Here is a 15,480-nt window from a genome sequence, read left to right as displayed (position 1 = left end):
ACGATATATTAGTACTATCAATAAACTCATAATAAAATAACATAAAATAAAATAAAAATAACGATAATATAAGAAATATAGGAAGTACGAAAAAGATGGAAGATATAATAATATCCAACAGATAAAGCCTTGCATCAGTAGCTGACCAGTAGCATCCTAAGACTAACTCCTAACTGGCTAGTCTCACTCTAGTGCGCTGTAGAAATACTCACAACTTCCCCTAGCCTACAACCTTAATGCTCGACCTCCACAATTCCCTGTCAAGGGTCATGTCCTCAATAATCCTAAGTCGCGCAATGATAACTGGCCCACAGGTATTGTCTAAATTATTCCTGTACACAACATGAACCCAGACATATAAGACAAAATTACATATTATATTTTGAATTTTCTTAACACAATCGAAAAATATAGCTCAATAATTAAGGAGATAAAAAATAATTATTTTTACTATTCAAACTCGTAACTTATAAATCACAACTGTAACTTTACAGTCGCAAGGCTCCCCTTCCATCGCAGCCAAGGGAGTAATAAAATAATGTGAAATCATATACTATAAATTACCTGTATTAAAAAATAAATTGTTTATTAAAAAAGTTACTCAATATCATCCAGTTACTAATTCGGTGCATGTATCCTATACAGGCAATTATATTCGTATATCATAATTATAGTCGTCGGTAGTGTCACCCTCACCCCCATCTACTTCTCCATTCCTCCTTCAGAACTTCACAATGGTCACTCCGTACATCTAAATTCCTTTTACTTCTCGTCTCGTCCTCGTCTTCTTAATTTCAAGCTGGAAATATGGAGGAAGATATGATTATTTCTGCCCATATCAACAGGTTTTGGTTTATCCTATCTGGGTCTACTCTATCTTGTTCCTATTTGTTGTAAACTGTAATTACTACTTTGTTAGTTCACTGCTAGTTGGGTTGTAGAAAAGTTATTTAATTTGTTCCATCAAGTTATTTTTTGATGGATCTCTTTTAAAGTGATCTTTCTTGGTTGCGACTTTCTGTGAATAAATTAAAGGAAAAAAAAACTTTACTGTTATCTACTAATAGTTTGATATTTATGTGTTCTTATGCTTCATCTTGTTGGTTTGATCTGTATTTTAGCTAAGGTGCAAGACTTTGTCTTACTCTTCTGATTTATTATCTCAATGATCTATGAGTAAAAGTTGCTCAATTGAAAATCCTTATGTTCAATTCATAACATAATTTTCTGGCTAAGCATTTAGAACTGAGTATTGTCCTGCAATGGCAGATCCAGGATTTGAACTTTAGGATTCAGGAAGTCACTAAACCTACTGACTATTTGAGTTATTTGTTTCGAAATTTAATATTTGTACATATTTAGTAGATTCCTTAACACATTCTGAACCAAAATTACTAGGTTCGGCTGAACACGTAGTAAATATTGTACATCTGCCCCTGTTGTCCTGATTGTCGAATCGGACAAATTCAGTTCCACTGTGTCACGTATCTTGTATTGTCAAATGTTATAGCGATATACTTTGGCAGGTCATATTGTTTAATTCCATCATATGCACATATCACACAGAGAACAATGAGGTCTCGGGTTCAAATCCCAGTGGAAAGATACTAGGTGATTTTTTCCTATCTGTCCAAGTTTTGGTGGACAGATTTACCCGGTACCTGTGCTGGTGGGAGGTAGCAGGTACCCCGTTGAATTAGTCGAGGTGCGTGCAAGCTGGTCTATACAGCACGATCATAAAAAAAAAAAAGAGCGGAACTTTCAGCAAGAGACATACCAAGATAGCTCAGTTCCAATGAAGAAACAAAACGAAATGTTTTTTAAATGCATCTGAACAGTCTTCTAGAATCAGCTTACCATGCTTTAGTGCCTCAAATGCCGAATATATTGGAAACACAGAAATTAAAGCAAACTTGAACGATTAAAGAAAAGGACAAAGTGAGGAACAAAAGTGTATAAATATTGAGTCTTCGTTTTTCCCTTCTCTTCCAAGTCCTAATGTGTGAAATAGTCCACCAATAGTAGTCGCTAGACAGTTTTGGATCATTAGTTTTTGAACTCTTTGAGTTCGAAACGAGTATTCTTAGTAACAACAAGAAAGTGCAGTTATGAAGGCTGCAATGGAAATGTAGCTCTTCCAACATTTAGTTTCGGGCAGTGTCAGTAAACTTGTCCTTAGTTTCAGCCAGGGTCAGTAAAATTTCCCTTTTCCTCATCAAATGCGAAGATAACTGTTATGATTTGAGGGGTAATTTCTGATGTTAGATTTTTCTACCTCTTCCAAAAACCACTCATTTGCATGTGATTAAATGCAATCCACGCTTCCATACACTTACACTTAGTTGTCAAATTTTGATTTCATTCCATCAAATCTGCTTTTGAAACTTCAATTAATTAAAAGAAGGTATTCTGCACGTTTGTGATTACAATCTTCCTCTGACCCTTCAGAACGGATCATTTGTTTCACTATGACTTCATTTTTCAAATTATTTCATACTGGACTGAACGTATTTGTCATACTCTAATGCTGGTTGACTTCTTGTACCAGTGTTGATATGAACAAGGTACTGCCTACTAGCCTTGCTTACTTTAACAAGAAAAGAAAGTTTCAAGCTGAACAATTGGGAATACCTCTACCCAAGCATCTGTGCTCGTATCAGAGCTATGCTGGATGTAGTTCTTCACCTACTGGTAAAGAGGCTAAAGAGTCCTTGGCATTCATGATTAAGGCAGAAAACAATAGAAGGGGCCAAGACGATGACTCAGAACCGGAATCTGGCAAAGACAGCAATAGCTTTATTGGAGATGCTGACTCTGTCACGTCTGGTGAGGCTAAAATTAATCCTGGATGTCTGAAATCGTGTTCGTCCGATCAGGCTTCAACTTCATCTTTTAATTGGGGCGGCAACTGGCCCAAGAATGCTCTTTATTCTTTGGAGAGCCGATCAGTAACAAAATTAACACCTGATAGGCCGGAGCAACCACCTACTGGCGGAGAATGGGATACTCTACATCGTGGTTCTGGGTGCCACCCGTCACTAGATTATGAAGAGCACTTGTTGGAATTTGGAAATCATGGGGATTGCACTTGTGCAGAATGCAGGACTGAGGGCATTGAGATGTCAACAGAAAAGGAACTTGAAGATTTGCTATACTCAAATGGGGTGAATCCAAATAATTATGTTCTTTCATCTGGAAGATGGCCTGTTAACCAAGGTAACTTAGTTTCCACTTTCTGTTTTCCTCTTCTTTCATATGGGAGTTGTGAGGCAAATAGAAGGTTCTTAAATATTTGGCATTCGAACTGTCCAAAGTTCTAGTTATCTCATCATTTTCCCCTTTCATGATCGCTGATAGCATGTTCAGTCAAATAGGGAAAATATGTGGCACAGTTGCATGCCTCTTGTCGGTCCTTGTATGTTTGTATAGAGGCAGAGTCGGACCCAGGATTTTTATGCGACGAGGGCACCGTATTCTGCTCGACCAGTGCCCCCTAAAGGATTTTACTGTTTAGGGTGCCAAGTACTTTAAATTAACCATTTTCAAGGTATATATATACATATACAGGATTTCTGATGAAACTTTCGGGATCCCTCACTATAACACATAGGTCCGCCTCTGTTAGAGGATGTGGTTATTTGGCTTAGAAATGTGGTAAGGTTTACTTAGATGATATATATTTTTCTTTTGATGCAGATCCAGAGCCAGGTCCCAAGAAGCTAACCATTGATAAAGAGTTTGAGCAGTACTTTTCCATGCTTATGCTATAACAGAACCATTCAGTTTGAACGGCTGGTTTATATGGTTAATAATTGGTTTCACTGGCTGGTTTATATGGTTAATATTGTTATGTTGTATGTAGCCCTTGTAGCAACAGAAACAAATATGAGAATTTTGTATTCAACTACCTTGAACAATTATTGTAAATATGTTTTTGCTTGCATAATTCATCAGTTGCAGAATAGTGTTTTCACAGCTCAAGAACTCTTGAACTTTCTGTTTAATTGGTTTGAGTCTATTCAATACTTGAAGAACACTGTTGATGTTACCCCCGACTGTTTCTCCTCTTATCCACCAGTCTGTTTTAATTTGACGACAACAACATACCCGGAGTATGGGGAGAGTAGCATATACCTACCTTACCCAGGGGCAGAGGCACAAGCCGCCCTACGGGTTCGGCTGAACCCAGTAGTTTTTACTCAAACAGTGTATTTGGCATTTTGAATTCATGAAATATGTATAAATATTAAATTTAGAACCCAGTCATTAACATTTAAAGTCGTGATCCAAAATCCAGAACCCATAAGGTTAAAATCCTGGCTCTGTTTCTGACCTTACCCCTACCTTGTGAAGATAGAGGGGTTGTTTCCGAAAGAATGAAGATCCTCGGCTCAATAAAGCAAAATCACAAAAGTTATAATAAAAAACTATGGTAAGCGAAATAGTAACAACCGCCAGATAAGCTGTTTGATAAAATGAAATCCTTTGCTGGATAAGCTGTTTGATTAACATCTTTGAAATCTTTTAAACACGTTTAATCATTTCAAACAGGTTTTGTTGGAGACAATTAATTATGTGTAAAATTCTTTCGGGTAAATCTTTTAATAATATCAAACAGGTTTTGTTGGAGAACAGTATCTCAAGAAGAAGTATTCCTTTCTATATAAATAATTAACTAACCTTTCCAATAGAAGTGAGTTCAGACAATATATTTTACATCATCATGGCTATATTAGGTAAAAATAGCACGGTATAGCCAATTTTTGGATTAGTCATTCAAAAATAGCCAGCGTTTACGAAGTCAATGAAAAATATTTTGCTGCAACAGAGACCGGTCCAGTATAATATACTGGAGTTTCGTGCACCTGTGTATGAACTCCAGCATATTATGCTGGACCGGTATACTTTGCTGACTCCAGTATAATATACTGGAGACTGGAGCACCGGTGCTCCAAACTGCAGTATATTATACTGGACAATTATACTTGCTGGAACTCCAGTATATTATGCTGGAGTTCTAGTGTACTTATGTTGGAACTCCATCATATGATGCTGGAGTTCCGGCATACTTATCCTGGAACTCCGGTATAATATGCTGGAGTTCAAGCATACCTATGCTGGAACTCTAGTATAATATACTGGCGTATTTTCCGGGTTTTGAACAGTGTTTTCGCTCAGATTTATCTTTACATGAAAAGTGGCTAAATTTCGATTACTTTTAAAATTTGGCTATTTTTGAACGACCAGCTGTAAATTTGGCTATTTTTAAATTTCACCCCTATATTGGAGTGGCTGGAGTCGAGATTTTCTTACATTTTGTTGAAAAGATATACAATTTTTTTGCCACCAAGTAAAAATAACAAGCAGTTATATGTAACTCTTTATAACAAATTTAACATAGTAACTTAAAATTTTAAGAATGAGCTGGTATAATCAATTACATTGCGTTGAAAATTACCCGTGTATGTGACTTAAATCTCATTGAAAATATTACCTAAAAGGGAGTCATTGCAGTTCCTCTAAGTTACTGGATTTTTGTTTTACTTTTTTCTATTTGGCTGTTACAATGGTTTCTCATCGTGGGATCTGAGGAGGGTAACATATACATCTTCACCTATCTTGAGGAGATAGAGAGGTTATTCCGATAGATTCTCGACTAAAAAAAGCATTTCTCAGCAAGTTTGATATAGAAAATAACAATGAAAAATTATGTTGAAAATAATAAAAACAACGTCACGACCCAAATACCTAACCGGTCGTGATGGCGCCTATCGTGGTACTAGGCAAGCCGACATTTCCAAAACACTTCGATATTTCATAAAAAGATAAATCAAAGCTTTTTCATAACAGAGTTTTCATAAAAACAAGAGTTAAACTCAAAATACAATGCGGAAAGATAGCCCGACATCGGGTGTTACTAAGTCATGAGCATCTACAACCAGTTTAAAATCAGAGTTTACAATAGTCTGCCAAATGCCAAAAACAGAAAAAGAAAAGATAACAAGAAGGAGAGACAAGGACTGCGGACGCCGATAGCTACCTCGTAAGTCTCTGATAGTCGACCGCGCACAAACTTAACTACCTCCACGATCGGTCTCATCTGAATCTGCATACAAGGTGCAGGGAGTAACGTGAGTACTTCCAACTCAGTAAGTAACATAAACAAATAAGGAACTGAGAAGCAGTGACGAGCTATACAAATACAAGTCATCTCAAAAATTTCAATAAAGAATAAACATGCTTTCAAATCTGGCAGTTTAAGTCGAGACAATTTTATACAGTTCAAGTTCAAATAGACTGGATATAAAATCTTCCAGGAATTTCACAACAACGACAGATATCAACTAAGTTCAACAACAATTTAAAAGCAAGTACAGCCTCTCAGGCAACAGTCACTCAACTCATCTCAACAGCTCAATCACTCGGCTCTCAGCCCTCAGTACTCACACTCAATAGGTACCTGCGCTTGCTGGGTTGTGCAGACTTTGGATGGGCTCCTTCAGCCCAAGCGCTATATCGTTGTGGCGTACAACTCGATCCAATATATAAACAACCATAAGGCTCGTCCCGGCGTGCAACTCGATCCAATATAGATAAATAGCCCGAAGGCTCGCTGAGACGTACAACCCGATCCAATATATACATACATAGCCCTGAGGCTCGTTGCGGCGTGCAACCTGATCCATATACACTCACATAGCTCACAGCTCGGCACTCAGGCCCTATCTCAGTCACCAACCTCTCCAATCCCTCGGGCTCTTAGAAATCATATAAACCAGCCCAAACAGAGATAATAACATGTATCAATAATAAACAAGAAGGGACGGAGGTATGATACGTAAGTAATATCATGACTGAGAACAAAACAGCAAATAGCAGTTAATTCATCAAGTACACAACCCAACGGGTCCCAACAGTGATATCATAAGCCCTAAACATGATTTCTAACATGATTTGCAGTCAATTTCCATAAAAACAGAGGGAACATGTAGTTAACAGTAAGCTATTCGATTTTACAGTCTAATGGGACGGACCAAGGCACAATCCCTTTGGTGCACGCCCACACGCCCATCGCCTAGCATGTGTGTCACCTCCAAAATAGTCATATGACACAAAATTCGGGGTTTCATAACCCCAGGACCAGATTTATAACTGTTACTTACCTCGGTCCGAGCAAAACTCTACTCCAAAATACCCTTGCCTCGCGAGTCGGGTTCTGAATGTCCTGAATCTAGCCACAAGCAGTACAATACAATTAATATAGGCTAAAATGATCAATTCCACAAGAAAAAAACTAATTTAGACCCAAAAATCCGAAATCGGCTCAACCCGGCCCCCGAGCCCACGTATCGAAATCTGACAAAAGTCATAAAACCGGAAAACCCATTTACTCACGAGTCTAACCATACCAAATTTACTCCAATCCGATAACAAAATCCCATTCAAAACCCAAAAATCTAACTCAAGAACACTTGATCTTCTTCCCCAACTTTTCACTCCAAATCACAAATTAGATGATAAAATTAAAGACATAATCATGGGATTTAACCAAAACCAATTAAGAAACATTTACCCCAATCAACTCCGCGAAACTCCCTTCAAGAATCGCCCAAATCCGTGATCTCTAGCTCAAAATATGAAAAATAGGCTCAAACCCTCGATTTTAAATTTAATATTGTCTGCCCAGATTATCTTGCTTCGCGAACGCGATGCATTGCAATCTTAGACCTTCACGAACGCGTCCCTTACCTTACGAACGCGTAGAACAAAAGGTCGGGGGTCCCCAGCTACCTCACTCCTCTTCGCGAATGCGACCCTGCTCCTGTGTTTGTCGATGCACACGCAGACCACACCTTCGCGTTTACATCTTTTTCTTCACGAATACAAAGAACAAATCCTCCTCAGCTCACAAACACTCTTCGCGAATGCGAGTGTCAAACCTCCTTTTTCTACCCCGAAAGGGGTATAGGGAAGTTTTTCCAATTAAAGTGACAATGCCGAAATGGGATTATTTATTCAAATTCAGATTCATCACTTGGGATAATTTAGCGTGTCTCAAGTCACCGGTTTAAAATTCCGAATCGAGGAAGTTTGACTCTGTTTTACAGTCCACAAAATATAGAAATTCGGGTAAGGAATTTTGTTAACCCAGGAGAAGGTGTTAGGCATTTCCGGGTTCCGTGTTTTTAGCACAGTCGCTCAACTATTATTATTGGCATAATTATCTTATTAGTTACATATTTTATACATGTTGTGCATTTTTAACCTTAGACCGCTTTTAATTATGTATGAAATTATTCTGGAACAAGTTACGATTGTCGTACACTTGTTTGTTTGGTACATATTGCGAATCGTGTCACGGGAACCTTACCCACGATCTACAACATGTTTAATTTATTAATTACTGTCGCACCTCCTTTTTACCACCCGGAAATGTGTATAAGGGAGTTTTTTCCAATTTAAGTGACAATCGAAACAGGATTATTTATATTAAATTCATAGTCGCTACTTGAGATAATTTATGGTGTCCTAAGTCACCAGTTTAAAATCCCGAATCGAGGAAGTTGACTCTTATTTATGGTCTGCGAACACAAAAATTCGGGTAAGGGATTCTGTTAACCCGGGAGAAGGTGTTAGGCATTCCCGAGTTCCGTAATTTTAGCACGGTTACTTTGATCATATTTGGCTTTAATCAAATTGTCTAATTACTCATTTTAGAACTTATGTGCATTTTTCTCTTTTAATTAAGTGCACGTGTACCCATTTGTTTGGGCGCGTCAAAAATTATGTCACGCGAACGTGTCCACAATTAATAACGCTTTGTTATTATTAAGAAAGTTTAGTCAAAGTTGCGTGAACGCATACTCCGATTTTATTTTAAAATCGTAATTATGTCACGCGAACATGTCCACAATCACGACGATATATTACACGTGCCTGAAGCACTCTAACGGTGTTCATTATTCTTCTTAAATTTTGAGATTATTGATGCCAAATTTACGAATAAGATATTATCGGGGAGCAGATAGGCTAGCTAACACGATCTATTACTTGGCCAAATTCCTTATGGTCCAAGGCCTAGCTTATGGCTCATTCTCATTCCTTGCCAAGAAAGAAACAACTCCAATTTTTCCATTTACCCGATTATAAGCATTTATTCAAGAACCCCAAGACTACATGCATCACAATCGAAATAAAAACTAATTAAAACAATTCAAAGAAAAACTACGACATGTTACTCAAACAACGTAGAATCACAAATCAATCAACACGCGCACCAAGCTATCATAACACAATGAAATGAGAATTAAAATTGAGAAATGGACCTTTTATTGACGAACAAAGCTGAAAATTGCAGATCAATCGGGCTAAACAAAGCAACAATCCTTGGACTGAAACACCGAAATTACAAATCGAAAACTCGAATTGACACCGAAAAGCTCGAAACCCAAATCGACCTCGGTCAAACGATAAACTAAAATCTCCGAATATCTGACAATTGTGCCCTGTTGAACACCAATAAACCAATGGACCAGCTTATCAGTGATTGGTAGTCTCCCAACTCCAGTTTTGCCAATTATAAGGCGGACAAATTTGAGAGGAAATGAGTGGCCATTTGGATAACTCGTTAAACCCCCATTGAAGTAGTAGAAATTTGACAAGTTTTGGCAAATCATGTATGTATGGAATGGATTATCACAATGTTGAATTGGAAAAAAGGAAATAAGAGAGACATGCTAAAATACAAATGGTGAAAGTTCAATAAACAAAACATGTTATGACTATGGATTCAAGTCATAAACTGCTCAATTGTCGAATATTTGGTCGAAGAGGACCGAGATCTATCTTTGTACAGAGTATCACTATGATAAGGAAGGTGTTTTGACTTTATATCTCCGGTAAGGTCACGAAATTGGGAACACGACACTGACACCAAAATCTTACTGGATTGATTATGGAGTACACATTTGATGCATATGGACAACACATTTTTCACCCAAAAAAGAGCTGAGAATGTTAGCAAGAAAGTTAGGATCCTACTGCTTTATAGGATAAGAAGCTGTCGTTTTTAGTCTCTTAGCTAGGACTAAAAATGTAAAAATCACTCTAAATTAAAATAAACTAATATAAAACTAAATACTCTGCGTGAAATTATTTTTTTTTTGTATTTTCAAATATTATAATACTATAAATATACTAATTGACTTTAACTAAAGATGAAAAAATATTTTTTTTAAATTTTTTTTTTTTGATAAAAATAAAGTAAAGAGAGTGATATTAAACCTAAACTAAATATTTACGCTAAAATGTATAAAATCTTGGGGAGGGTCAAAAATTACATATCTACAGCTGCCCTTCTTTGACTGGAAACGCGAAGAGTTTTTAGACAAAGAACGACGAGACAGGTTTTTTGACCCGACCCTTATTTAGAGAAACCAAAAACTAAGAGAAAGGAGAATGTGACCGAGCGCTGGTATCTAAGCTACCTACATATCCTTGGCTATAAAAGAATCAGGCCACGTGTAGTTCAGAATTAAGAAGAGTGATGGAGTACCGAGGTGGAGAGCCGATTGAGGTGCCGTCGAGGTTCCGGTACGCGGTCCTATTATTACATAAAAATCAAAAATGAAAAAGAATAACTAAGTCTATCAGCTACGAGTTACAAGATTCCTATCTATGAGTCTTCTGAAGTTTGATCTTGAGTCTTGGTTGGTTCTTCATGCGGATTCTGATTTGAATCTTGATGCTTGTTAGCTGCAGGTGCTTGTTCTTTACTTTTTAAACTTCTCGGATCAAGGCGGGATATGCAAAGCTTATGACTTCAATCACGTCTTGAGCAGTCCATATTTTTGTGACGACCCAGCCGATCGTCTTAAGAATTAATGCCCCGATTCACTATTAACTGCTTTCCCCAAGTTTATTTCTGTTAATGTGATTTGCCGGGATGTTCGATTTTGAGTTTTGAGGAGTTTTGGGACACTTAGTCCCTAAATGAGAGCTTAAGTGTTGAAAAGTTGATCGTAGTCGGAACAGTGTGAAGACGGCCTCGGAATGGAAATCTGATGGTTCTATTATCTCCATTGGGTGATTTTGGGGTTAGGACCGTGTTCAGATTGTGTTTTGGAGGTCCGTAGCTAATTAAGGGTTGAAATGTCGAAAGTTGATTTTTTGGAAGTTTCCGGTTCGATAGTGAGATTTTGGTCCGAGGGTCAGAATGGAATTCCGAGAGTTGCACTAGTTTCGTTATGTCATTTGCGATGTGTGTGCGAAATTCCAGGTCATTCAGACGTGTTTTGGTTGGGTTTTTGATCGAAAACGGAATTCGAAAATTTTTTAAAACTTAGGCCTGAATCCAATGTGTTTTGGTTGCTTTGATGTTGTTTGAAGTGTTTTGAAGATTTGTACAAGTTTTAATAAGGTTTTAGGATATGTTGATGTCTTTGGTTGAGGTCTCGGGAGCCTCGGGATGAATTCGGATGGTTAACGGAGAAAATTTTAGAGTTGAAGTTGTGCAGCAGCTAGCCTTCTAGTATTTTCGCATCTGCAGTTTGGGAACAGCAGATGCGGAGCCGCAGAAGCGAAAATTGGCCATCTCTCCAGGAACCGCAGATGCGGTATATTTTCCGCAGAAGTGATAGCGCACCTGGGGGTAAAGGGTCGCAGATGTGGAATCTGGCCTTAAGTGGAAAGTCGCAGATACGACATTTGTTCCACAGAAGTAGGACCGCAGATGCGGAAACTGCTGGGCATTATTTTAAAAGGGGTTCCGCGACTTGGGAGTTTATTTCCACCATTTCTAATCGTTTTTGAAGCTTTTGAGAGTGATTTTTGAGGAAAACAAAGGGGAATCTCTTGGAGGTAACATCCTTTACTTCATAACTCATTTTTATGTGATTAAAGACCTAATAAGTGGTGAGAAATTTGGGAAAAATGGGTAATTAGGGCTTGAGTTTAAGAGGCCTTTAAATGAGGATTTGAGGGGTCATTTGGACTCCGATTTCAGTGTTCTTATTATGTATAGACTTGTGAGAGTACGAGGTTTCTGAAAATATAAATTTTACCCGATTCCGAGATGTGGGCCCGAGGGGCGTTTTGGTTATTTTACATAATTTCGCGTATTAACTTAGAATTTAATTGTAGAATTAGTTACTTGAAGTGTTATTTACATTATGCAATTGAATTGAATAGATTTGGGTCATTTGGAGTCGAGTAATCGTGGCAAAGACATGGTGTTGGGTTGATTTTGAGCCGGTTCGAGGTAAGTGGCTTGTCTAACCTTGTGTGGGGGACCTTCCCCTTAGGATATGATATATTTGATAATTGAAATGCCTTATACGTGAGGTGACGAGTGCGTTCTTGAGCTAACTGTTGAAAATCCGATTTTTCCTTAAGTATTTTAATTGAGTTCTTTTTCCTGTTTTATTCTACTTGTGAATTTAGCATGTTGCTAGTTTAGAAAAGCATGTTTAGTTGACCTAATTGCCTATTTACTTAAACTGCCTTAATTGCATTATGTGGAGCATGTTAGGCTAGAATTAACTGTTTACTTGGTACGAAATTTAGCTTAATTGAGTATTCTTGTGTTGCTGCTGTGTGCTTTACTTTGGGACTGCGGGACGGCATCCCGGGAAATTCCCTGTACGTATTTATGATCTGGTTATTGCTGTGTGCTTTACTTTGGGACTACGGGACGACATCCCGGAAGATTCCCTGTACATATTTACGATCTGATTGTTGCTGTGTGTTCTACTTTGAGACTACGGGACGACATCCCAGGAGATCCCATGTACGTATTTACGATCTGATTGCTGCTGTGTCTCAGTAGGGCCCTGACCTTCCTCTTTACTACCCAACTGAGGTTAGGCTTGGCACTTACTGAGTACCGTTGTGGTGTACTCATGCCTCTTCTGTGTATATTTTTCATGTGCAGATCCAGGTACCGCAACTCAGGCCTATCATCATTGAGGAGGCGACTGCTCTAGAGACTTCGAGGTACATTTGTCGCATCCGCAAACCGAGAAGTCCCTTTATATTCCTGCTTTTAGTATTTAGCCCTTCTGTATTTTTCTGTTCTTATTAGATATTCCGTAGTTAGAGCTATGTAGTATTGATCTTAGCTTGTGATTCATGGGTTTCCGAGTCTTGGATTTATGTTTGGTATTGAGAGTTAAACATGGTGTATGCTGAGCGGCACATTTAAACACTGTTACTGCTTTATTTCTGTTTTAAATTGTTTACTTCCGCAAGTTTTAGTTTTTCTTCCACAAATTAGGCTTACCTAGTCGTAGAGTCTAGGTGCCATCACGATGGTTCACGGAGGGGGAACCGAGGTTATGACAAGTTGGTATCAGAGCTCTAGGTTCATAGGAGTCATGGATCACAAGCCAGTTTATTAGAGCATCACTGATCGGTACGGAGACGTCTGTACTTATCTACGAGAGGCTATGTAACCGTTAGGAAAATTCCACTTCATTTGATTTCCCTGTTGTGCGAGATTTTTGACATCACAAATTCTGAACTTCTATCTTCTATTCTCTCACCGTTGGTGAGGACATGCGCTACCTAAAATGATCAGGCATCTGCGCCCCTACGAGAGTTGCCAGAAGTCAGGGCCGGGGTAGAGGCCAAGGGCGTGCACGCGCACGTGATGAAGCAAGAGCACCCGCGCGAGCTGCCATCGAGGAGCCACCAGCAGTTCCAGCCAGAGCCTAGGCACCGGATGCGCCTATTGCTACTACTGCTCCAGCCTTTCAAGAGATATTTGCACAGTTCCGAGCATGTTTGGTACGTTAGTTCAAGTGGGGTTAATTCAGGTTGTACCAATTACTTCACAGATCGGGGAAGGGACCCAGACTTCCACCACCCCCACTCCAGAGCAGCGAGTTCCCAGTGTTCAAGGTCTAGGTGTCATGGCGACACAACTTGTGGTCCCAGTTCAGCGGGTGGTGAGGACCTCTCGCCGAGTAGAGGACAGGTGGGTCTAGGAGAGAAAGAACAAACGAGGTTAGGAGAAAGAGTATAGGGAAGTAAGGAGACCTTGGAGACTGGAGAGACCCACTAATCCTTATTTTGGAGGAATAATATGGCATGGTAGAGGTTTTGTGGGTCAGCCAGCTTAGTTTGGATCTCAAATTTTACACAGTATTTCAGGTGTTCAGGGGTCTTGGGGTACTCGTACCGCTCAATTCCCACTGTTACATCCTCCAAGAACTTGTTTTGAGTGTAGTGACGCACGCCATGTGGTGAAGGATTGCCCTAGACTTGGGAAGAGTCCACCTTCACAGACTTCTCAGCCACAGCGTGCCCCGCAGAGTTCTCAGGCTATGATTACAGCTCCAGTTGCTACCCTACCTGCTCAGCCAGTTAGAGGTGGAGGTCGGGAAGGTAGAGGTAGTCCTAGAGGGGAGGCTAGTCCAGATACTATGCCATTCCTGCTCATACCGAGGTTGTTGTCTCCGGTTCTGTCATCACAGGTATTATACTGGTTTGCCACAAAGATACATCAGTTCTATTCGATCCAGGCTCTACTTATTATGTCTCTTCTTATTTTGCTCCACATTTGGGTATACTTCGAGATTCTTTGAGTTCACCTGTTTATGTTTCTACTCCTGTGGGAGATTCTCTTGTTGTGGACCGCGTTTATCGGCCGTGTTTGGTTGCTCTTAGTGGTTTTGAGGCCAGAGCTGATCTATTATTACTCAACATAGTTGATTTTGATATTATCTTGGGCATGGACTGGTTGTCGCCCCATTATGCTATTCTTGATTGTCACGCCAAAACCGTGACGCTGGCTATGCCAGGTGTACCACGTGTTGGGTGGAGAGGTACTTTCTCCCAGTAGAGTTATTTCTTTTCTTAAAGCTCAGCGTATGGTTGAGAAGGGGTGTGACACGTATTTAGCTTATGTGAGAGATGTCAGTATTGATACCCCTTCAGTTGATTCAGTTCTAGTAGTACAGAATTTTCCCGATGTATTTCCAGCTGATCTTCTAGGCATGCCGCCTGATAGAGATATTGATTTCGGCATTGATCTGTTGTCGGGCACTCAGCCCATTTCTATTCCTCCATATCGTAGGGTTCTTCCTGAGTTGAAGGAGTTGAAGGACCAGTTACAGGAATTGCTTGATAAGGGTTTTATTCGGCCCAGTGTATCACCTTGGGGTGTTTTTGTCTTGTTTGTGAATAAAAATGATGATTCTATGCATATGTGTATTGATTATCGCCAGTTGAACAAGGTTACAGTGAAGAACCATTATCCTTTGCCTCGTATTGATGATCTGTTTGACCAGCTTCAGGGCGCACGGGTGTTTTCTAAGATTGACTTGCGCTCAGGTTGCCATCAGTTGAAGATTCGGGAGCCAGATATCCCGAAGACTGCTTTCAGGACTCGGTATGGCCATTACGAGTTCCTTGTTATGTCATTTGAGCTAACCAATGCCCCAGCAGCCTTTATAAATTTGATGCACAGTGTGATCTGGC

General features: G+C 39.3%; 1 protein-coding gene across 1 annotated transcript; it reads left to right on the top strand.

Annotated features, from left to right (window-relative positions):
• The first annotated feature begins 628 nt into the window (after positions 1–628).
• On the top strand, positions 629–3,975 carry LOC104244326 (protein FAR-RED-ELONGATED HYPOCOTYL 1-LIKE-like). Its single transcript, XM_009799732.2, has 3 exons — positions 629–845; positions 2,549–3,216; positions 3,697–3,975. Exons 1-3 carry the CDS (start codon positions 808–810, stop codon positions 3,768–3,770), a joined length of 780 nt encoding a protein of 259 aa, XP_009798034.1. The 5' UTR covers positions 629–807; the 3' UTR covers positions 3,771–3,975.
• The last annotated feature ends 11,505 nt before the right edge of the window (positions 3,976–15,480 follow it).

This window comes from Nicotiana sylvestris, chromosome 12 (genome assembly GCF_000393655.2).
Source record: "Nicotiana sylvestris chromosome 12, ASM39365v2, whole genome shotgun sequence".
NCBI lineage: Eukaryota > Viridiplantae > Streptophyta > Magnoliopsida > Solanales > Solanaceae > Nicotiana > Nicotiana sylvestris.
The sequence above is the reverse complement of the archived record's forward strand: the minus strand, read 5'-3'. Positions and strand labels throughout refer to the sequence as shown.